We start from the raw sequence: 22,258 nt of genomic DNA, 5'->3' as shown, positions 1-22,258 counted from the left end.
CAGGATCGCTTTTATTTTTTATTTTTTTATTTTTCTGGGGGAAGCTGGGGGAGCCAGAGAGTATCACACAGCATTGCCGTCAGCCTTGTTCTCCACTGGTTTCCATTTTCTTTCTTATCTTATGTTTTTGGCCGTTGTCTTCATACTAACCACAAGGATTACCGTCAAGCCAGCTCTGCTTGTGTGCTTCCTCAGAGGGTCTTTCGTTTTCTCTCATGTGTTTTTCTCAGCGCTGTGTTTTTATCCATTGAAACATGCCCCGCTCATTTTTGGTGAAGAAGATCAAGCTTGATGATTTCTCTTCGTCCAATGTGGCCACCTCGAATCATCATCACCACTTGGACGACTCGTTCACTTTTGCACGCTCCATCACAGACTCGGTGACCAGCCTTGGGGTTCGTCTCAGTGAGAATGGTGAGTTAACATGCCTCCAGTCTGAGCCGCTCCAGTTAAAGATGTGCTAGCACTCCTGCCTGTAAACAGCTCCGGTGCTGATTTCAGCATGCCTGACATTTCCACACTTAGCACAGATGGCATCCTCTTTTGTTTTTTTGTCGGATGAGATTTTCCTTCGAGTCAGCCAATAACATGCTCGTAGTATGTAAATTAATGTGAGATGTTACACGCAGCCAGCTGATTTTTGCACCAATATCCTAAATAATCCTCTCCAGAGGCACCCCACCCCCATCACTGTGCTCCCAGACTTTTGTTTTTTGACTCCAGCGAAGGACGGACACAATTCAGGTCACAGCCACGGATTAGTTTATGTAAATAGGGAACAAAACGTGTGTCTAATCAGGAGAAGCTCCAGTTACGCATTTGTATGACTGCAACAACCCTGTGGTGTCTGAACACACATAGGCTGACGATATCTGGTCATCATGTGGACTAAAAAATTCATGAATATGAGAGATGAGTATCGGATGATACATTTGTCCTTAGCTGTTATTGTCCTTGAGTTCCCATCACGGTCCGATCCTCCCTTGCCCCCCTCTTCCCATCCAAATGGAGCATGCACAGTCTCCCCACCCCCATCACTCCACTACATCTTTCTCTTCCTTCCGGGCATTTGAAAACTAGCAGGGGTTAGAGTTTCAGCCATGCAGGCCTACCGCCGCCACAAGAGACATCAACACACTGTACAGTAGAGCCAGGAGGGAGGTGGGGAGCTGGGCTGAAGGGATAGTGAGGGGAAGGAGAAAAAGGAGACAAAAATGCTTGGGGCAGCAATGAGGCTGATCACGTGACAGAGGTTGTACAGTAAACATGAAGAAAGGCACACAGCTGCACTGTGGTCAACATGCTGACCGGCCACACTAAGCTCCAGTCAGAGCTGAGAGGCGACCTTCACTTTCACGGTCCGCTTTAAGCTCGTCGCTTCCATTTTGTGGCCGCGTTTAGAGGGCCATATGTGAGTCTTTGTTGTGATTTCTTAGCATGTTTTCACATTGAGAGGCTTCACAGTCCACAGCTGAATGTTGTAGTAATACCCACCTGTTATTCACCCGTGTTAGTAACAAGGTGAAATTTAGAGGATCAGGATTAGGATTTAGCAAATTATTTGTGGCAAAGCGACTAAACAGTTTTGCAAAACTAAAAATAAATAGCCGATGTAAGACTAAAGAATTATAATTTTATTTTCTGTTTTTAAAGCTGTAGATTTACTAAGCATATCTGTTTTTTGTAGAGAAAGTTATTTCTTTTCCTGCTGCAAGATTTATATTATTATTTAAGAATCAATTTTTGTCACTCTATTGTTCTTGAATCTATTGTTCAGCACCATGAAAAATAAGCATTATATTAAACAGAAGAAAGGAACAATAAGGCGCTGCAGTGATGTTAACAAAAGGCATTTAATTTGAACAAATGAATCGTCCTTTTCATGCAGATTAAAAGGTAAAATAAAAGAATTCTCAGCGTGGCTGAAATACCTAACATCAGCACTTCTGCCGTGCCAGGAGACTTTCTTTCCCCCCATTGTGGAGACATTTGACTTGAGTGTCTGTCGAACAACAAAGAGGGGTGGCTGAGAGGGTCCATTAATTACATGCTTGCTTTGCATTACAGAAATGAGTCTATGAGCTGTAAAGGCTGATACAGCGCAAGTCCTAAATGATGAGCTCTGTGTCTGACCTTGGGTAATTGAAACATAGTAAACAACACTGTAGGTTTTGTTGATTAAAAAAAACCCTGTTAAAAAAAAGGCTGTGTTGTCGTATGTAGTGCAAAGGCCCTTCAGCTGTATGCATGACAGTTTACATTATGGCTTTAAAACAGGTGGGTTTAGCTGTTTAAATCGTTGGAGCAGCATTTATTGTAACTGCAAGAAGAACATTTCTAAAAGATAAGTAAGTTTTCTCTTTTTTCAATTTTATTTTAGAAAGATATTGTTCCTCTCTCTTGGACAAACACCATCTGTGTAGTTTAAAACAGTGAAGCCACGCAGTGCAGCATAATAATGTGTGCACAGGCCTGGTGTTTCCCTGTCCCCGGGTGTCATGGTCATGTCTTTGACAAAGTGGGTGTGTGAACTGAAACCCTTGGGAATGGAGACGCTGTAGTAAGAGAGCACTTCAACTGATTTCTTAATGGCTTGTTTCTTGAAGGCACTTCAGTGTGCTCGCTGCTGTAGACAGGTGACCCTCTTCACAAACAATGTGCATGATGCCATTTCTCACATTATCAGTCCTCAAGCACACTGTGCTCAATAAACTATTATTGTGTGTCGCTGATACTTGATCTGTTCCTCGCATTATTTCTATCTTGTGCAGCACTCGACGGTTCTAACAGCTGCACTATTTTACAGATGATAGCCTATTGATCAGTTCAAAACTTTGAATTTCATTAAAAAGCAGTCAATACCTAATTTCCACTGCTTGCTGCACACAGTGCTTAGGAATGGCTTTTTCTGCAGTTATGCACTATTTGTCTCAGGAAAGGAATTTCACCACATTTTATGTTTGCACTCATATGTTTAACCTATAGAATATCAACCCTGGAGGGAAAATGCATTTACTATGTATTCAACTCCAGACATTCACAGCATAAGAATATATCAAGTTCTGTTTGGATGCATTTAGCTGCCAGCAAGCCTTTTAGCTCCTCTGGCACTGAGCTGCTTCGGAGGGAAAGGAAAGACATGAATGATGCCAACAAAAATATATCTCTCTGAAATCATGCTCTGTACAGTTGGGGACATTTAAATCACTCGTGGTGCTTTGTGCTTTGCTGCATCATGTTTAAACCTGCTTGAAGAAGTAGCATAAAATCCAGCGGGATGTAGGCAGCTATGTATTCTGGTTCAAAACCAAAAATTGTATTTGTTTGCAGCAAAGGAGAAGAAATACGTTTTTTGTTCAGACTTTTAGTTGAAACATGATTCTTTGCGTTTGACTTTTAATGCTAGCACTTACGGAGAAAGGAAGTCTAATCAATGAACCTACTTTATTTAACATAGGCTTTAATATGCATCTTCCTATACAGGAGACCTCTTTGATGAGCTATTATCCAGCACTCATCCTCATTGTAAAAAATTGCAATCTTCCTAAAGGCAGCTGAGCACTTCATGTTTCCCTGCATCACTGAACTACTATGTGTAGAACCTGTGAGATCTGGAAAAAATGCAATTAGCTCTGTGCTGCCACTCACTCGTTCACCATTTTACAAAGGGCAATCATCCAACATTATAATCATGTAATCACCAGCATGTCACTGTGTCCTTATCCATCACAACCCCTGGCCAACTGTGTTTGCGTGTGTCTCTTACCCAGGATACATCCAGGATTACATCACACCATCTGTATACCAGGGGGAGAAGAAGATGGAGCACAAGCTGGCTTCGCCAGTGTCAGACCCCCTGTACACCCAGGTGAGCAGCGGAGGGGAGTACTGTGACCCCGACCTGAAGCACCCTGACAGCCCCCAGTCTGGCATGACAGCCAGCGGCTTCTACACTGGTGAATCGGAGGCCCTGGCCGAGGGTTACACCATGGATGCCTTCTTCATCTCTGACGGGCGCTCGAGGCGGAAGGGAGACGGGGAGAGTCGTGGAGGAGGCTCCAGAAGCAGCAGTGCCAATGCTGGGGCTCAGGAGAGAGGAGCCGGCACGCCTCGCCACACCTGCAACGAGTGCGGCAAGACGTACGCCACCTCCTCCAACCTCAGCAGACACAAGCAGACGCACCGCAGCCTGGACAGCAAGATGGCCCGCAAGTGTCCCACCTGTAATAAAGTGTACGTGTCCATGCCGGCACTGGCCATGCACATCCTCACCCACGACCTCAAGCACAAGTGCGACGTGTGCAGCAAGGCCTTCAGCCGGCCGTGGCTGCTTCAAGGTCACATGCGTTCACACACGGGGGAGAAGCCCTTTGCCTGCGCCCACTGTGGCAAAGCCTTTGCTGACCGTTCAAACCTCCGCGCCCACATGCAAACACACTCTGCCTTCAAGCACTACAGATGCAAGCGCTGCAATAAGACCTTCGCTCTCAAGTCCTACCTGAACAAGCACTATGAGTCAGCTTGCTTCAAGGGCTCCGCAGACGAAGACGACTCTGGATCAGAAAACTAACCACGAGGAAGAAGCAAAATTCTGAACCCCTGTTGTAGGTTCACAACCAATAACCCTGTTCACTCTGCCCTCCATGCCTTTTTTCTTCCCTTTTTTTAGAAAGCAATATTTTCACTGAGATTACGTGAAGAAACTCTAATGATTATGGCAAAGACAATTTCAAAAGATGCTGGATTTTTTCCCTGCACAGTAGCTAATCGTCCACAGAAACATACAATCAAACAACCTTCCCCCAAATAGAGACTGTAGATGATAATAGTTGTACACAGTTCAGCAACATGTGCTCGCACGGATGCGGGAACATGTAAACACACACGTACAAACACACAGACATGCGTGCAAATACACACACAAACACAGACGTACGCATGTGTGCACACACAAACACACACACACACAAACACACTTACACAATTAAATATGAGGCCTGGCATGTGAATTTTTATCAATGACTATAATGATATTGATATCAATAGTAATAATATTTAGATTCCTGATATTTTATAGGAAATAGTAATGAGAAAAAGAAAAAAAAAAACATAAAAAAGGACTAACAGTGTTCTTTTGTTTTTTAGAGACAAAATGACCTCTTGTATTTTTATGCTGCTTTTTATTTGCTAAGAATTGAATTCTTTTGCAACTGCCAACATGAACTTTTTATGAAAATGTGAACTATGACAGTATTTGCAAAAAAGGGAGATCATTTTAAAAGGTTAAAAAGACGAACCCCTTTTTCCACACCAATGTTTCAATTCAACGGATGTTATTTTTCTATTTGATTTTTCTAAATTTATTTTTTTGTGCTTATTATCCCTTGTTGATCAAAAGCATCTTTGTAACTGTGGGTACTCAAAACACGCTCATTTGAATAAGCTATACAAGATCATAGGTCATCCAATTCAATTCTGCAAGAGCAGTGATTTTAAAATGTTGGCCTGTTGAACAGGTTATCACACACTCTGTCTGATCAAATTCATAGTCTCACCCTGATGTACAGACTTGGACAAAAACACTGAGAGCCAGACCAAATGATCTATCGTTATAAGTGCCATGTGCGGTTGACTTGTCTATAGCAATGAAAACTCTCGTTGTTCTTCCTCCACCATGGTGGCTTGCATAAACTCTGCTGCCTTTATGGTGAATCGTCCGGTCTTAAAGAGCAATCTTCATCCAGTGTTTGAGGTGCTCCCCTTCCGCCAGTGTTACCTCAGAGTGAAGGTATGGACTCACACACCCTCAGTTACAAAGTGACAGGCAAATTATTCTGTTCGTCTGTTTTTATATGTCGCTAAAAGCTCCGCCCACGGTTTTAGATGCATACCATCTATTTATCATGTAAATACTTTATTTATCTACCTATTTATCTATTTATTTATTTATTTATCTTATTTTCATGTATTTATTGAAGACTCGCTTATTTATCATGTATTTATTTGTTTATAATTTAAAAAATGAACATCCATTGACCTTGTAAGATGCTGCTGATCTTCAAAGAAAATGTTTATATGCATGAAAACTGTAGAGAGTCCATGGGACTTAGTTTTTTAAAGAGGAACAATGTACATTACCAGTGTTAGAAAACTTCCAACGAATGAATGCAGAATTATTTTTGTTTTCGTGGCAATAACTTTACTGACACAGCAATTGACATGTATAACAATCACAGCTGTCCTGTTTTCAGTCAACTTAGGGCAATAAAAAGAAACAATGAAAGCAAAACACTAAAATACTCTTTATCTTGCTGTTTCCAAAAAGTCCGTTGCCTCCTAATGACTGGAGATTTTTGGCCCTTTTTGTCTTTAAATCTCAGGCAATAAGTAAATCTCAGAAATAACCGACGTTGATGTGGATGTAGATGTCGCCCAGAAAATGTAAAACTGTAAACATCAATGGTGGAAAAATGCAGGTGTAATCGACTTTACACCAAGGTTGCAAATGTGCAAAAGCAATAATGATGGTGATAAAGTAAATAAAAGAAACACTAAATCTTTTCTACAATAAGTTCAAAATGCGACAAGTGTTAATTTGCCTGGAAAAGGCTATTCCACAATAATACTATCTTTATTTTTAAAGAGCAACCAGGTAAGAAAAAATTCTTCTGGCAGCTGAAGTGCAGGTATGATTTTGAGGTTACGTATTACACAACAGGATTAGAATAATTCTCATTAAGATCACTAGCATAATAAAGCGTGTAATATAGCTAAATTCACTATCGATCTCAAACAACTCTGAGGTGTCAAAGGCAAGAATCCCTCTGAGATAACATAAGGATGGCTGCATGTATGTCTTAGCCAGCGCTGACAGAAATAATCTTGACGTCGACCGCCGCCTTGGTAGAGAAAGTTTTTTGAAATTGTTGTAATAAAACGACGCGCTGTAACGCACTTCCAACTCCCACATCATTTCTCCCGCGTCCCTCCCTTCCCCACCAGCCGTCCTCATCCTGTCCCAACTGCCTCTAAACAGACGCAGCGAGGATGAGATGTGCTGAAGTGGGATTGGCGGAGGGTGGCGGAGTGTGGGAGGATAACAGGTGTTTGCAGACAGACTGCAGATAGGGAGCGTAATTGAGTCGGTGAGCGACCTCCAAGGGGAAGGTCAAGCACCAGCAGGCAAATGCACTGTCAGCTATTTGCATATTCCAAATGGATGACACGATCGCAGTAATGCTGAGCTCGCCCTAAAAAACAAAACAAAAAAAAAAAACACAAAGCTGAGGAGAAAAGACAGCAATGAGGAGCTTCTGCTCTGTTTGTCCGTCGTCTCCTCCCTGTTTCACCATCATCCTGTCAATGGTCGCCTAAGTGCTACAGCTGAATCACTGCATGAGAGCATCCAAACCACCTGTCTCCTGATTAACTTGCAGAACACACAGTTTGGCACGTTGCTGTATTATCGAACTAATGCCGAAATCATTACTTCCAATAGATTCTTTTATATGTTTTTATATTTTACTGTGGGAGCTGTGTATAATGTATCTCCAAATCCTGGAGATTGTGTTTTAATAAGGCAGATAAAAGCACTGAGATCGTTAAAAACATCAATTGGAAATGCACTGTACCTGTAGGCTTGTGTCTAAAACTGGCAGTATTACAGATCATCCTCAGAGAAAATACTAATTACAGAGAAGGAGGCACAATTTGATTCCAAACTACTGAATTTAGATGTAGGGAAACATTGTTCCTCTTTGATAATTTTGTAAATATATTTGTAAATATATCACAGCAATAATATGACAATGCATGTAGACATTTAATTGCTCTTTTTCTATTCATGTTGTCTTTTTTTTATTTAAAAAAAAAAACAAAAAGACAAATACAGGTACCAATTGCAGTCTGGGTGGCCATGTGAATCAGGGAGTGTCTTGATTAAAAAGCTATCTGTTGTAAGTTACAAACAAAAACTTCAAACTCTGTGTATTCTCAAAGATTTGATCATGTTCTGTATGATTTTTCTGTTCTTGTTTTCTTTTATTTATGTGCCCGGCTTGGCTGCGCAATGAAAAAGTGCCAAAAAGTATGATTTCCATGACAAAAGCCTTCAACATATGGTTGGCTGCTTGAAACCTTCCATATGGTCCTCAAAGAAAAAAAAAAAAAAAAAAAAAACTGATTAAGATTTTCCACTTTCTTTCTCATTCTCTCTCTTTCTCTCTCTTTATCTTTCTCTCTCTCTCTGTTCCAGCTGAGTATGAAGAAAAGCCATGATTGCTGAGGGGTGTTTTGATTTATCTTGTTCTGCTACAATTAATAATGATGACAACAATAGCAATGATAACGTTAATAAAAACAATAGCACAAGGAACCTGCAAGTCCACTCTTTTTTCTTTTTAATTTTTTTCTTTTACTAAATGAGGAAGGTTTATTTTTTTTATTTCTAGCACTAAGAAAGCTTACACACTGACTGGTCAACCTACTCATTCCATCCTACACATTTTCTTTGCAATATGTATCTGAGCACACTTTGAAAACGGTGAGTCTGGTATCTGTTTGGAATTAGCCTTTAGTCAACATTAACACAGTGAGTAATTGACGGTAATGTGCCATCAGCTGTAGCCTCCTCTGTCAATGTTTGAGGGGTTTTATGAGCTTTACTGTCAATTTACTAACTTTTAATTTCACCGCTCTGAGGCACAGGAATGCCAGCATCCGTCTTCTTTCACAGCCGCTAAGAACAGGAACGGTCAGAGGACCTGACAACACCAATGTAGCTTTGAATAAGAGTTCCTGAGATGTCGGCGTTATCAAAAGCAGAGGCATCTGTTCCACCACTATTAAGCCCTTCCTGGTCATTAAATTTTAATGGAACATTGATTTTATGCTGGAACTACTCTTTCTGAGTGACTCAAAAGCCAGAGAAAAATATGGAACAAAATAAAAATGAATCATGACAGCGGACAGGGATTATTATTCTGGGGCTTTTCTTGATTGGTTTCCAGGGAATATACAACACTTGAATTCAATCGCTTGTGTCCTTCAGTGTCCTCCAGCAGCACAGCAGCAGTATAATGAGACAGCAGGCAGAGCAGACAGAGCAGAGCAGGGACTCAGAAACAAGACACTTTGCTGCACACTCCTCTCCACAGTGTGGGGAAGCAGTGATTGCCCTTGCTGTTGCTTCTATGTGAGTAATGCTACGAAAGTTAAACACAATATAAATTGTCGTATCGGCTTTCACGTGTTGAGTGGGATGACAAGTTTACAACCAAGTGTTGATTCGAGTGCACACAGCAACAGCTCACAGTGCTGCAGATCAGGACGTTGCAGACCACACATCAACATTCATGTGCAGTACTCACTCAAACTTTACCCCGGCAGATGTTGTCCCTTATCAGATTTTATGATGAAAGTAAATAACTGATTTCATTACATGGCAATGGACTGTAAAATGGGGACCCGTGGAATCCAATTACATCACCCGTGGGTGTGCTGTGTGTGTAACAACAGCCGCTGTGAGCGATCACCACCGGGAGGCAGGTAGGGCAACCGTGGCCCTGCATACATATCCCTGCAACACTCCAGCGCCCGGCACACAGCCAGCGCCTCCCACCGCCACTCACACTCAGAGCACATCAGGTAAATTATTGAAAACAACCTGCAAAATTGAGCGCGCTACACTCACACTTCAAAGATACTGACCTGAAAACATCGTCATTTTCTGAGAGACTGTCTGAGAGGAAACATTACTGCCGTCTGATGGGGTGAGGGGTTACCATCAGGTTACTGCAAAAATTTAGACCAGCAGATACAGCTATTAAGTAGTGGAGAAACAGAAAGCACATCAGAATAAAATGCTAATTATTGAGAAAACAGTGTTTTCGACCTATTTCAGTTTAGTAGTCAAGCAGCAACAATTTTGACATTTGAGGAATGTAGTAAGTTGTCTGGTTTTAGTTTCTGATATGCAGATATCATTTTTTCGTTTGTTTTGTTATATTAAACTAGAGCTGCAATAGATTATTGATTAGTTATTTTTACTATTAAATTAATCATCATTTATTTTGACAAATGGTCTGAGCAATTTCCTGACAAAAAAAAGTCGAAACTCTGATTCTAGCTTCTTAAATTAAATATTTTCTGGTTTCTGCACTTTTCTGACAATAAATTAAATACATTTGGGTTGTTGACAAAATAACACATTTGAGGACATTATGTTGGGCTTTGGGAAATGCTAATCAACATTTTTTTTTTACCAGTTTATACCCCAAACAACTTAACAATTAATTGAGAGTAATCGACAGGTTAATCTACAATGGGATGCTGGTTATTTGCAGCCTTATTTGAAATGTCTTTTTTATTGATCTTTAAACTGATGGTGAGGGAGAGAAGCTATTTGAAGACATCACACATAACTATAATGAGCATTTTTCACAATTTTCTGACATTTTTCAGAGCAATCAATTCATTGGGGAACAAACACTAATAATTGCTATTTGAAGCTTTACAGTTTGTATTTAGAATTTTATCAGTCAAATTATCTTTATTGCTAAAAGTAAAAAACAAGCAAACAAAAAACCTGGATACTGTTGTCCATTTCAACATGTCATTTTTGGGAAGTTGATAGGACACGTCAATCAATGAAAAATTAATCTGAAAACCAAGCAAACATTGTGTGTCTGATCTCAGCTTTGAAAATTTGAATAATTGTTCTTTTTCGGTCTCTTATGTGATAGAAAACTGAATATTTTGGGAAAATCTTTGGACAGAAGAATTTGAATATGTCACCATTTGGTTTTAGATTTTCTGTCATTTTTGTCGATGATAAAACTGTTTACGTGTGGCCCAGCAGCATTTATTCAAATTTGGATTTTTCTACTCTGCACAATTAAAGAAGTCTTTCTTTTTATTCCTATTATTTTTAAGCTGACAAGCACAAAGCAGTGCTCAATCAGCAGAAGAATCTATTAGTCAATCAAGAGAGAATTAATTTGCAAGTATTTTCATAATCAATTAACCATTCCATGTGTTTAATCCAAAATATTCACTGGTTTGAAGCTTCTCAAATCTGAGTTTGAGCAGTTTTATATAATTTAAACTTGAATATTTGGGGATTTTGGACAAATAAAAAGCTTTGAATTTTGCATTTCATAAATTAATGAAAAAAACAAATGAAAAAAATGATTTTAAAAAATAATCTTTGTTAGCAGGCTTTAAAAATGTATACTTAATACACCGATTCAAAATCAGTCTTGAAAAAGATTTGTAGCCACAGCTGGTATCTCTCAAATTTTTTAGAGCTGACCCAGTAAACAACAAGCTATTATTGTAAATAAATGACCATCATTTTATTCAACCTTCTTCAACTAGTGCCAGCCCTCACTGTGACCCTTCCCATACATCTGGCGCCATCTGTTGGCTGATACCCAACTGTCAGCATCAACAATTCAACAACAAACACAAAGGCTTTGTATGTTGATGACAGTGCACTCAGTTCAACTGGATAGTTCAGCTAAAGGAGAAATTCCGCTCCGCATTATTCTGCTTTACAATCCATCACCATCCGCACGCAAACAGCCTCCACAGCTTAACCAGTCTGCAAGCATGCTGACCAAATTCACTCAACAAGAGGTTAGTTAAACCTTTCAGTTCAACCAGTCAGGACCAACCAACTGTAACTGCCCCTTTAAGAGCTAACAGTTTGTCTTTTCACATTCTGCATCACAGGAGAGATGCTCATTAAAAGCGCCTCCATTCCTCACTGTTTCATCAAGTGAGACTGCCAAGCTCTTTAACTCAGTGTTCTTGATGTTTGTGCTGTTTGTGTAAAACCCATCTGTTTCCTCGTCTCTCTGTTGGCAGAGGGTCCACCTCATCCGTATGCTTCTCTTTTTGAAGTCATGTCAAAATCGCATTTTTATGCATCCAAGATATCCCACTTGTCATCAGCACTCAGGCAAAAGTCAAGGAGGGCACTCCTTAAATAGCTCCTTTTTCCCTTTATATACCATGCATGCAGAAACAAGGATAGCAAAGGAATTACAGCTATGAAGTTTTAGAATTTATAGCGCTGCAATGATTACTTGATTAACGGATGAGCTGATCAACACAGCATTAATTAGCAACTATTTTGATGATCAAATAACAATTCCTTACATAATTTTTTAAGCAAAAAATAAAAATATTTTTCAATTCCTGTTTCTCAAACGTGCGGTTGTATGTTTTTCTTTGTCGTACATGAAAGAAACTGAATATCTTTGGATGGATTTTGAGGACATCAACTTGAGCTGTGTGAAATCACATTTTATAACTTAAATAATCTCCCAATTAATTGCTAATTAAAACAACTGCTTCATTTACATAATTTCAACAATCCGCCAGTGGCCTTCTATGTTAATATTTATGCTGAAGAAAATGTTATTCTACCTCTGTTTTTGTTGTAAGGTTAACAAACTGAACCAAGTGTCCATGGAAAGAAAGACGACAGCTGAATTCACATTTAAATAACCCCACTCCAAAACACCACTTGCTCTCTCTTTGGATGAGATTTGGAGAACAAATTTATTTCAAGGCAAGGAAGATCATTAAACAGAAATCTCATTCTGGGCAGCTGTACCAGAAGGAGATAGTGCAGAAAATAATTTCATAGATTTAGGCAGCGAGAGCCACCAGTGAATAATCAACATCGCTGAACAAATCAGTCACACATTCGGCCGCAAACACAAAACATCCACTGCTGCTAAACCGTGTTATGATTTCACACACATTCATCTATCACAGAGCTATAGTTTGAAGACTGGAAATCGGCGTCAGAATAATTATCACTTTAAAAGCATGTCAACGCGTAAAAAAAAAAAAAGGAGAAGGCATAAATAAATATAGCTCACTTCCCTGTCGGAAAGCTGGCAGGTAATTTTCTCCAGCTGCTCTAAGTGTGACAATCCCACGGGGACTGAAATCTAATATTAACAGCAAATCATTATGTGGGAACTGTTCTTCCATGACCTGCCGCTGTACCTGTGTGACTAACTCAATCTAAGTAATTGAGATATGTTAGCAACTAGAATACAGTCCTGCTGTGACAGCAGAGGGTCACGCAGAGTGTAGTGGGACTCTGAACACACCTCAACAGTGGAGAAGATTTACATGTCTATATGCTCTGACTGACAGCGTCTCTTCTCTTCACGAGATGCTGGTTTCTTTTGGTGCGTGATGAAGTGGCTTTTGATTGACAGCAAAGCAGCAACCTGACTATGGCATAAAGCAGTGAATGCCCAGGGGGGAAATGTCACTGTACTTACTTACTATATTGTAGTTATTCACACAGAAACACCAAGTCACACAGCCAGTGTCAGCATATTATGATCTGTGTCAGCATGTTATATTACAACAGGAGTTTTTTTTAGTATTCTGTTGTCAGTTAAATTGCTCTTTAAGACAACAAAGTAGAAAATGTAAAGTGGCTTTCAAATCTTAGCTGTTTTTGTTGCCTACTGCACTACCCCTTCACAATGATGTAAAATGGTGATTATATTCACTGCACCACCTAAATTACAGGATGTACTTTGTTAAGCTTTATTCTACAAGGGTATATAATGTATTGATAGCACTGCTAGTGATTACATACTATATATAGACCCTCTTCATGTTGTAACTGATCCCCGTGTGACCAATTAATCAACATAAAAGGCGCTGCCATTGTAGTTCAAAGAATTTGTAATAATTCAATATAATGGCCTGCCTCTGCTGTCCAAGAAATCATTTTTAATTGTCTCATTAGGATATGCCGTAGCTGTGGGTTGGAAAAAACAACAATAGTTCTGTTTCCGCTCCACTGCCGCAGATCTTTGAAGCTTTCCACTTACCTGTGCAAGCTGCGAGCCCAGACGTCCTTTTCGTAACCACAGCAACCTGGCTGGTTCTTTGAAATCCCTGTAAAAATAGAATATCACGAAGTAGTGCACTTTGAAATAGGAAGCCTATATCATGCGACAGTCTACAACACAAAACACTGACCTCATTAAAAACTATTGTCACCAAAGGATTCTGGGCTTGTAGAGGCTCTTTTTAACGGCATGACTAATTGCTGGAGTGAATTTTAATGAGAAACAGTTTGGCCATGAAATGTGTTTGGTGTGAGTTTAGTACTACACGTAAATGCCACAAAATACTCAACAGGCCTGTTTACATGCTAAGAAGCAGAAAAGTTAACCCAAATGCTCTGTCTGATAGACACACTTAACAATGTTTCATCAGTTTCACAGCTTTTCCCAGTTAAATTAGAATTGCTTGTTAGCATGTTTTCAACGATCTGTTTCAAAAGTCTACTACAGAAAATGCCACATTACTTCTATTTGGGCTCACAGAAATGCAGCTGGTAAAATGCACAAGACTTCCATAGTTTATATCAGTGGCGGGGATTGTTAATACTTGTACACTTTGCCTGTAAATCTAAAATAGGCCTATGTAGAACTGGGGAGGAGATGGTTATGTAGAAGGCACTACGGGAAGAGGGCAAGCCAGTGGAGACAGTGTGATTCTCTGTGCAGTGTTCTGGTATTCACTTGGATGGCACCATCTACCTAAACACTGCTGTAGACCACACACACCCTGTCATGGCAACTGCATTCCCTGATGGCAATCGTCTCTTTCAGCAGGATAATGCTTTTTGCCATACTTCAACAACAGTTTGGAAATTATCGGAGGAACAAGTCCGATGCATAAAGGCTTCACCACAGTTATATATTTACACTAAAGTGATCAGCAGTACCTGATATTAGAGGAAACACTTGCATGTCTTGTGGAGTCCATGCCTCAGTCTGTCAGAGCTGTCCAAGCAGCACGAAAGGACCTACACAGTATTAGGCAGGTGGTTATAATGTTTTGACTGTTCGTGTATATTTGCTCATGCATCGCCCATACAGCATATAACACATATCATATTTTCTTATTTGTTGCAAAAGCAATGCTTTATGAGCATTTTGTGATTTTCTTCACTTTCATCTAATGTGTACTGTGCATTACTGTGTACATAAATGTATGCATATTGGATGCTAATAAAGTAAAAAGAAATAAATAAAGCATATAAAGCAGAAGAAATCATTGCAACTAGTACTGCAATTTTAACACGAAAAGCAGTGAGGTCTGTAGAGGGCTAAACTATGAGGAAGTAAAGCCAGTATCAACTACAGATTGGTTTTAATGTAACTGCCTAAATGAAATAAGTGGTTTTCCATCACTACTTACAAGACCAAAAGAAGACATTGGAATATAACAGAAAAGTGGGTAAAGAATAATATTTTACATGCCTGTCCTATTTTATACGATAGTATCAAAATACAACGTGAACAATGAGGCACTGTGAATTATCACCACCTCTACAGAACAATTTAGCATACTTTAACTCAACTAAGCAACTGCTAATATCAAAAATATCAAATATATCCCACAGAAGGCAGGGACCAAAATAGAGCTAAAATAGAGTGAAAATCTGACTTACATTCATCAAGTGGCCAGAAACACGACTTCAACTGAATGATAATGTTGCTCTGTACCTGCTGGATGTGCGACTTTTATTGACAGGTTCGTCATGTCTACTTAAAGTTTGACAACGTTGTAATATGTAAACTCTAATGAGTGGCTAATTAGCGAGCTAGCTGAATCGCTAGCTAAACGGCTAGCTAGTTAATTAATTAACTAGAAGGGCTAATAACGAGATAGCTGGCTAATTTACAGGAGTGTTTAAAGCAAGGCGTTATCTCTTATTTCTTGATATGACTGCAAAAGCCAGTATATATGTTTAAATGCAAACGAAATAAACATTATATTCAAACTCTATATTCAATATGTGGGCGTTTCAACCACGGTTCCACAGACCCGAAGAGCATTGCGCATGTGTGATTGACAGTGAGGACAACCAATCAAAACCTTTTCTCGCACTTCGTGAAGAAACTCCAGGAAGTACTCACTTAGAGAGCTACAGGCGACGGATAAATGTTTCGTCTCTGGCAGGGCGCTAAAACTCGGTGTAATCTGGTATTTTTGTCCAATAGAAACATATCGATAATGTCCAATGAGTGTGGTGCGGCGGACGGCAGCAACAACAGGTCGATTCACTCGGACACCGTGGAGGAGGTTCATAACGTCCCAATGCAAGTCATCATTAGACCGTTTCCTCCGGTGCTGGATGAGCAGAAAGTTCAGAGTCTGATGGACACAATCAAGGTAAAACAACTGTTAATGTGTTTGTAGTTTTTGTGTGATAACAACCATGCGATTCTAAGATGTATACAGCTTAACAGTGGCCTACAATACTCCTGTGAATTATCGGAAGTTAGCTAGCAAATATTAGTTACTCACTCGTATTGTGAATACAGAGGAGGGTACAGTAGTTAAAAACTGTTCTAAAGTAAAACCTCTGTTACTTGTTATCAGAGGCGTTGTTTGGATCTTGAAGCACTGGTTCCCAGCCCAGCAGTCTTAAGATTTTAAGCTGATAATTGCACAATTTTCACATTTTTTTCAGAGTAAAACGAATATAAAATGTGAGACATTGTGCTCTAGGCAAAGTAAGGTCATCCCACTTCCTTTCTGTGCTTAGCTAATGTTCCACATTAATATGACAGTGAGAGCAGGCAGCCAGACCACTGGCTCTCAAACTGTGTGCCTTGAAATGAGTATTATGCATGAACTGATTCACAGCTGTAATAATGTATAAAGGTGTGCCTTGGAAATAATTGTTTTCATAAATGTAATTTAATGTGTCCAGGAGAAGAGATTCAGGTGCTATTGAGGAGAGAAGTTCCAAAACATAATTTACCAAATAATTACTTACTAGTAATCAGAGCAAATCTGTTGTCTGTGTTGCTGTTACAAAAAAATATACCCATAGTCCTGTGATAACTTATCTCACCACAAGAGCATAGCCTAAAATAATCAATTGTGTTTTCCTGTTGCCATATTTTCTAAGTTAATTTTAAGAGTGGTTGTGCTTTATTTTTAGTTACACACATGTCCACGTAGTACTATCACTATGGCAAATATTTTGCTGTGAGACTCAACAAAAAAAATATTTTGACTGTCATACACAGATTGGACTTTTACTGACTGTAAAATAATATGCAAAATGCTTTTAATCATCTGTATTGTATTATTTTGATTGCCTAAATGCCTAATTGGAATACCTAGATCCGAAATTTTTTTGTTGTTCTTGCTTTTGTTTATGAAAAAAAAACTAAGAAAACTCACAAAGAAAAATGTAGATCCAGCGTTATTCACGAAACATTCAGTGTTATAGCTGTAAACCCCTGACAGCACCACTCGTTTGTAAAAGCAAGTACTGGAATAGAAATAAAAGTTACGTATAAAAAGTAACTAAGTACATTTCCTTAAGTACTTAAGTGCAAATTCGAGGTGTTTATAATGTACTTGGGTATTTTCTTCCCATGCCGCTTTCTACTTTTACTCAACTGCATTTCAGAGGAGATAATTTGACAGCTTTAATCACTAATTGTCAACAAGATTTTTGTATGCAAAACATATGATGAGCATATACAAGTAAAGCTGCAACAGTTGACTGCCAAAAATTCAGCCGTCAAATGATTTTCCATGCCAAACATTTCTTGTTTTTTTTATATTGCAATTTTAATTAATCATACAATTATGCAATCTAAATATCTGATTATTCCATAATATAAATAGCCTTTAGTTGCAGTCATATACAAAGCAGTTAAGTTGGCTCACATATAACCACTATAGCACTAGTTTTCTGCTTGCACATTAAAGCATGAATAATTATGTTATTTATTTTACATTCGGTGCTTTTTACAGTCTGGTATTGTTATTTTGCTTAACAGAATGATCTCAAGAAATCTTCCACTGCTGTGATGAAAATGAATGTGGATCAGATTTGGTAGATTAGCAGCTGAGAATTCTTAAAACGGGTTCAATAACACCAGTGTCACTGACTCATTATTATGAGGCCATTGTTATTCAGTGTTGGATTGAATTTGATTAGGTGGAGGTAGAAATGTCTTTTCAGATGTCACTCTGGCCTGGTGATGCAGACAGTTTAGTGTATTACATTTTAAAATTTTCTCAGTTGTCATTTATTCATAGAGCCCAAGGTTGTTCATTTTGGCCTCACAGTTTTGTAGATGTTACCTTGTTGACTGAATGTTGGGGTGTTTATGCAGGTGATCAAAAGAAGGCCTCAGGCTTAATTGGTTCACTTCTCTGTATGTACTCTGGCGAAGACTTTAGCGATCCACAGCCTGAATAGGTATAATGAATTCTGCAGAATGCTATTTTGCCCATAATGATCTTACAATGTTCCAGGAAATGCATGTTTGTTGTAATGTTTTGCATCTTCGTCATACAGCAATTTCCCTCTAATCATTACAGTGTAGTGTATCATTTATTTTTTGTAATATGACAGTTTAAAGCAATTAAGAACCAGTATAGTGGTTTATGAACATGTGTTTTACCTCCTTCTCACTTCAAGACGTTTTTGTTTGCAATACTTGCATAATTTCTGCTCCACAGCTGTTGTATACTTTAATTGACAGTTTGTCTTTCCCTCCAGGAGACAACAGACATCAGCGTTGTTCCTCCGATTGATGTGCTCTGGATCAAAGGAAGAGAGGGGGGAAATTACTTCTACTCGTTCGGAGGCTGTCACAGGTTTGCTGCCTATCAGAGGTTGAATATGCCAACTATTCCAGCCAAGATCATCAGATCAAACATCACAGACCTTACCACTTATTTGGGGTCTTCCACGCCTGATCTGCGGTGATGCTGAAGCAGCTTGGAGGGTTTTTGTTGTTGTTGTTATTGTTGTTTTAAAGAACCTTGACTCAGGTAGATCACACATACAGGTGTGACTCTTGTGTTACAGCTGATGACTGCACAGCAAAGGGTGTACCAGCAGGGGGAAATGTAGCTCTTTTGTTAAAGATCATCATTTATAATTTGAGATGACCTAAATATAAATATGTAATTGTGATTTGTTAGTTGTACATTTTTATCAGATAGATATCTGTCATCTAATAGCTTTTATCTTCAAATACCTGCTATAATTGCACATAAAAAGTAATTTCAATGATTGTTTTCTGACAGTTATTCTCATGCACATTCAACAATAGAACAATAAAGGGGTATTTATTTATACATGTCATATAAATTCGTGATCCTGCAGCAAAGATGGATTCAGATGTTCAGGCCTTTTACAGCAGATATCTTGACTGGTCAAAGTATGAAAAGCACTCACAAAAACACCAACAATGTCTGCTCTGTTCAAGAGTCCTAGTGAGCGTGCACATTAAGAGGAGTGTGAAACTGTAGCAGATAAATGGAATTCAGCAACCTTTAGTTTCACTGTTTACACATGTGCTTTTCCTACTGTGTCACTTGAAAAAGACACCAGTGGCTCTCCTTCAAGTCCACCTTTTGAGTTCCTCCTACTGAGCACTGAGGAAGATTTAAATACACGTCTTTCGCTGAAGCTATTTTCGTCTCAAATTATATCAGAAGGTCCCTGTAGTCAGTCTTTTTTTGTGGAACCAGTTTTAATTTTAGAATTCAAAGGACACAGACCTGCTTTATGTTGCAGCAGCAGAGTATGAGGAGGAAATGAATTTGTCCTGCGGGACATGTCTTTTCAGTAAGAATAGTAATAGCAGTAATGATTTTCTTCTCTTTTTTTTTTTTCATCAGAACTTCTCAATTGTGGTGTCACACAGTCCCAAACTTTTTAGTCATACTCAGCCACTTTGCTCCATGCACAGTCAAATTTAATTGAGATGTTCGAGACAGCACGAGACAACAAGGAATAAGAAAGAGCCTATAGAGCAGATGGTTCGTCAAAGGAGTCAGGTGCTGTGAGAACATCAGGCTGACAAAATGCAGGATGTTATTGAGTCTTTCTGACTCTGCCTGTCATCAGTCTTTCCCTCACATCGTCTCTGAAAAGGACTGCAACCTTACCGACAGTGTTTGACAAAGAAACGGGAGAAACTGGTAACAAGGTGTTACCACGGAGTAAAAATCTTTAAGTAAATAACACAAATAATCCTCAATAAATGTTTTAGATAATGGCCTGTTTGTGGTTGTTGCTGACCTTGAGACTGGCCCTGTTTACTAAATCAAGTCAGACAGCAGTTCCCATGCCTCTGCCTTGGAGGAAGGAACTGTAGTTTACAGAATAATATAGGTAATCTATACATCAAGACGAGGCCTTTCCGACATCAGCACTCTCACAATGCGAGCGCAGAGCTGCTTGACAGTCTCCCTTTGTGGCCATTGAGGAAATGAAAGGAGACTTAGGGCAGCTTTTACCGACCGGCCCTAAAGGACTCTAAATTTCTCCTCTGAATCGTCGCGTGTGAGAAGATTTCCTGTAGCTCGCTCACTGTCTGGAAGTAACCATATCCTCAAAGGGGTTTTGACACGCAATACTGGTATGAAAAAATACAGTGCACCTGTTGCTTCGGGGAGCGGTTTCCATGGGTGGTTCTGCACGCTTTATCTCCGAGGATTTAAGCAGATCAAGGGGATTTGGGGGAGCTAAGAAGAGGAACTGTTGAGACCATTTTCACAAATGGATTGATTTTTTTTATTTATTTTTTACTTTTTCATTTATTTATTATTTTGTGGTCAAGGATGTAATTTGTTCACATCTTGGTCAGTTCATGTCATTTGTGGTGATACAGGTGTTGCTCCAGACAACATGGAGGCAGCTTGTAACTTTGCAAGTATAATGTCAATGTGTAGACCCCCATGCACACCAGTTTTTGTGTTTCTATGTCCATGGCAGCATTTTGATATGTCAAAATAGCAAAAAAATGAAACCTTGGCTTGCCATACTTCCCACACATCAAATTCAATTGGTGTCAAACATTGGTAAAATGTTGACCAAAGAATATTTATTGTAGTAGATATGGACACATATATGTACCCTCCAAGGAACTTTCTGGGGAACCAATACCACCCTTGTTGAAAAATGTTGTACTTGTTTTCCCCCATTTTCAAGGTCTAAAAATTCAAATTCTGCCTCTGCTGGAGCCATTCAATCATTTTGACCTGCTGGAAACTATTTTGTCTGTGTCCTTGCTTGATTTCATGGCTGAGGGAGTTTCTGGAGATAATAAAGCCTTCAAATGGTTTCCCAGATGATGTGTTGTTTTTTGTTTTTTTTTTTTGTTTTTTTTTTCAATTCTCTAAATATTATAAGCTTTAAAATTTTTGCTGAACTCCCTGGACTTGATCTTGGTTTGCTGTTTAGTGACTTGATCACCTCTACATACAAAGTCAGTGAATACTATTTGTGACTGAGGAAGTGTCTTATTAATTAAATTTTTGTGTGACAGTTATCAGTGACGCGTTAAGGGAACACAGCAGTGCACTGGAGCCACACACTGCTCATACTGTTTCTTTTACCATGTGTTGTTGTTACTCAGTAATGAATCAAAGAAATGGACTCATGGTGTCAATTTCACGTTTGCAAATCTTTCATTAAATTTGGTGATCCATTTATTTGTCCTGATTTCCACTCTTCTGTATAGTTTTTCCTCTGAAATATCAACAGAACAAAGACATTACCAGAATAAATACCCAGGATTTGAACACTTTAATCCAAGGAGATTTTTTTTTTTTGATTGCTGCAACAAAAAAAAACAATGTTGTTAATTATGGAGGAATATAAAACAGCTGACTCATACTGAAATGAGTGTTTCTTTTAAGGACAAAAAGTCAAAATGATTCTGACAGTACTTTAAAAAAGTTTTTCCCTTTTTTGTGCTATTTTCAGGATCCCCAGGAGGCGTTCAGGCTCTAAACACAGAAACTTGGTTTGATATTATATTATGTTGGTTTTTATAATTACAAGTACAGAGACATGGCAGACAAGACAAGTCAAAGGCACTGATTAAGGATGAGAGTAGACTTGGAGTTCAATCGTCTGAAACTCTGATTTTTCTTCTCAACAAACTAGTTTTATCTGTGTATGGCTTTTGGTGTGACGTTGGACAATGAAGACAGAATGACAATCTAATTCAAAAGTTTTATTCATATCTACAACACATAACTGTTAGTCAAGTCAAGACAGATAAGTTACCGTTTTTTTTTTCTAGCACATATAAAACAACACATGTTGACCTAAAGGGCTTTCTAATAGAGAAATAGGATTAGTATTACAGATTTACATGACTAATTTAAATGTTAAGCTTAAGAAGCAACAATATTATAGAGGGAAATC

The 22,258-nt window shown here is 38.9% G+C and overlaps 2 protein-coding genes across 2 annotated transcripts; both read left to right on the top strand.

Annotated features, from left to right (window-relative positions):
* Nucleotides 1-254: 254 nt before the first annotated feature.
* Nucleotides 255-4,570, top strand: scrt2 (scratch family zinc finger 2). The gene is made up of 2 exons (XM_008277680.1): nucleotides 255-414; nucleotides 3,771-4,570. Exons 1-2 carry the CDS (start codon nucleotides 255-257, stop codon nucleotides 4,568-4,570), a joined length of 960 nt encoding a protein of 319 aa, XP_008275902.1.
* An 11,390-nt stretch (nucleotides 4,571-15,960) lies between these two features.
* On the top strand, nucleotides 15,961-21,612 carry srxn1 (sulfiredoxin 1 homolog (S. cerevisiae)). Its single transcript, XM_008277668.1, has 2 exons — nucleotides 15,961-16,230; nucleotides 18,590-21,612. The coding sequence occupies exons 1-2, from the start codon at nucleotides 16,000-16,002 to the stop codon at nucleotides 18,797-18,799; spliced, it is 441 nt and encodes a 146-aa protein (XP_008275890.1). The 5' UTR covers nucleotides 15,961-15,999; the 3' UTR covers nucleotides 18,800-21,612.
* Nucleotides 21,613-22,258: the final 646 nt, after the last annotated feature.

This window comes from Stegastes partitus, unplaced genomic scaffold, assembly GCF_000690725.1.
Source record: "Stegastes partitus isolate 25-593 unplaced genomic scaffold, Stegastes_partitus-1.0.2 Scaffold4, whole genome shotgun sequence".
Classification (NCBI taxonomy): domain Eukaryota; kingdom Metazoa; phylum Chordata; class Actinopteri; family Pomacentridae; genus Stegastes; species Stegastes partitus.
This window is presented reverse-complemented; position numbering and strand designations above follow the sequence as displayed.

Coding starts and splice junctions, on each gene's coding strand:
- scrt2 (XM_008277680.1), top strand. CDS start 255: ATGCCCCGCTCATTTTTGGTGAAGAAGATCAAGCTTGATGATTTCTCT. Junction 415..3,770: donor GGTTCGTCTCAGTGAGAATG/GTGAGTTAACAT, acceptor TCTCTTACCCAG/GATACATCCAGGATTACATC.
- srxn1 (XM_008277668.1), top strand. CDS start 16,000: ATGTTTCGTCTCTGGCAGGGCGCTAAAACTCGGTGTAATCTGGTATTT. Junction 16,231..18,589: donor GTCTGATGGACACAATCAAG/GTAAAACAACTG, acceptor CTTTCCCTCCAG/GAGACAACAGACATCAGCGT.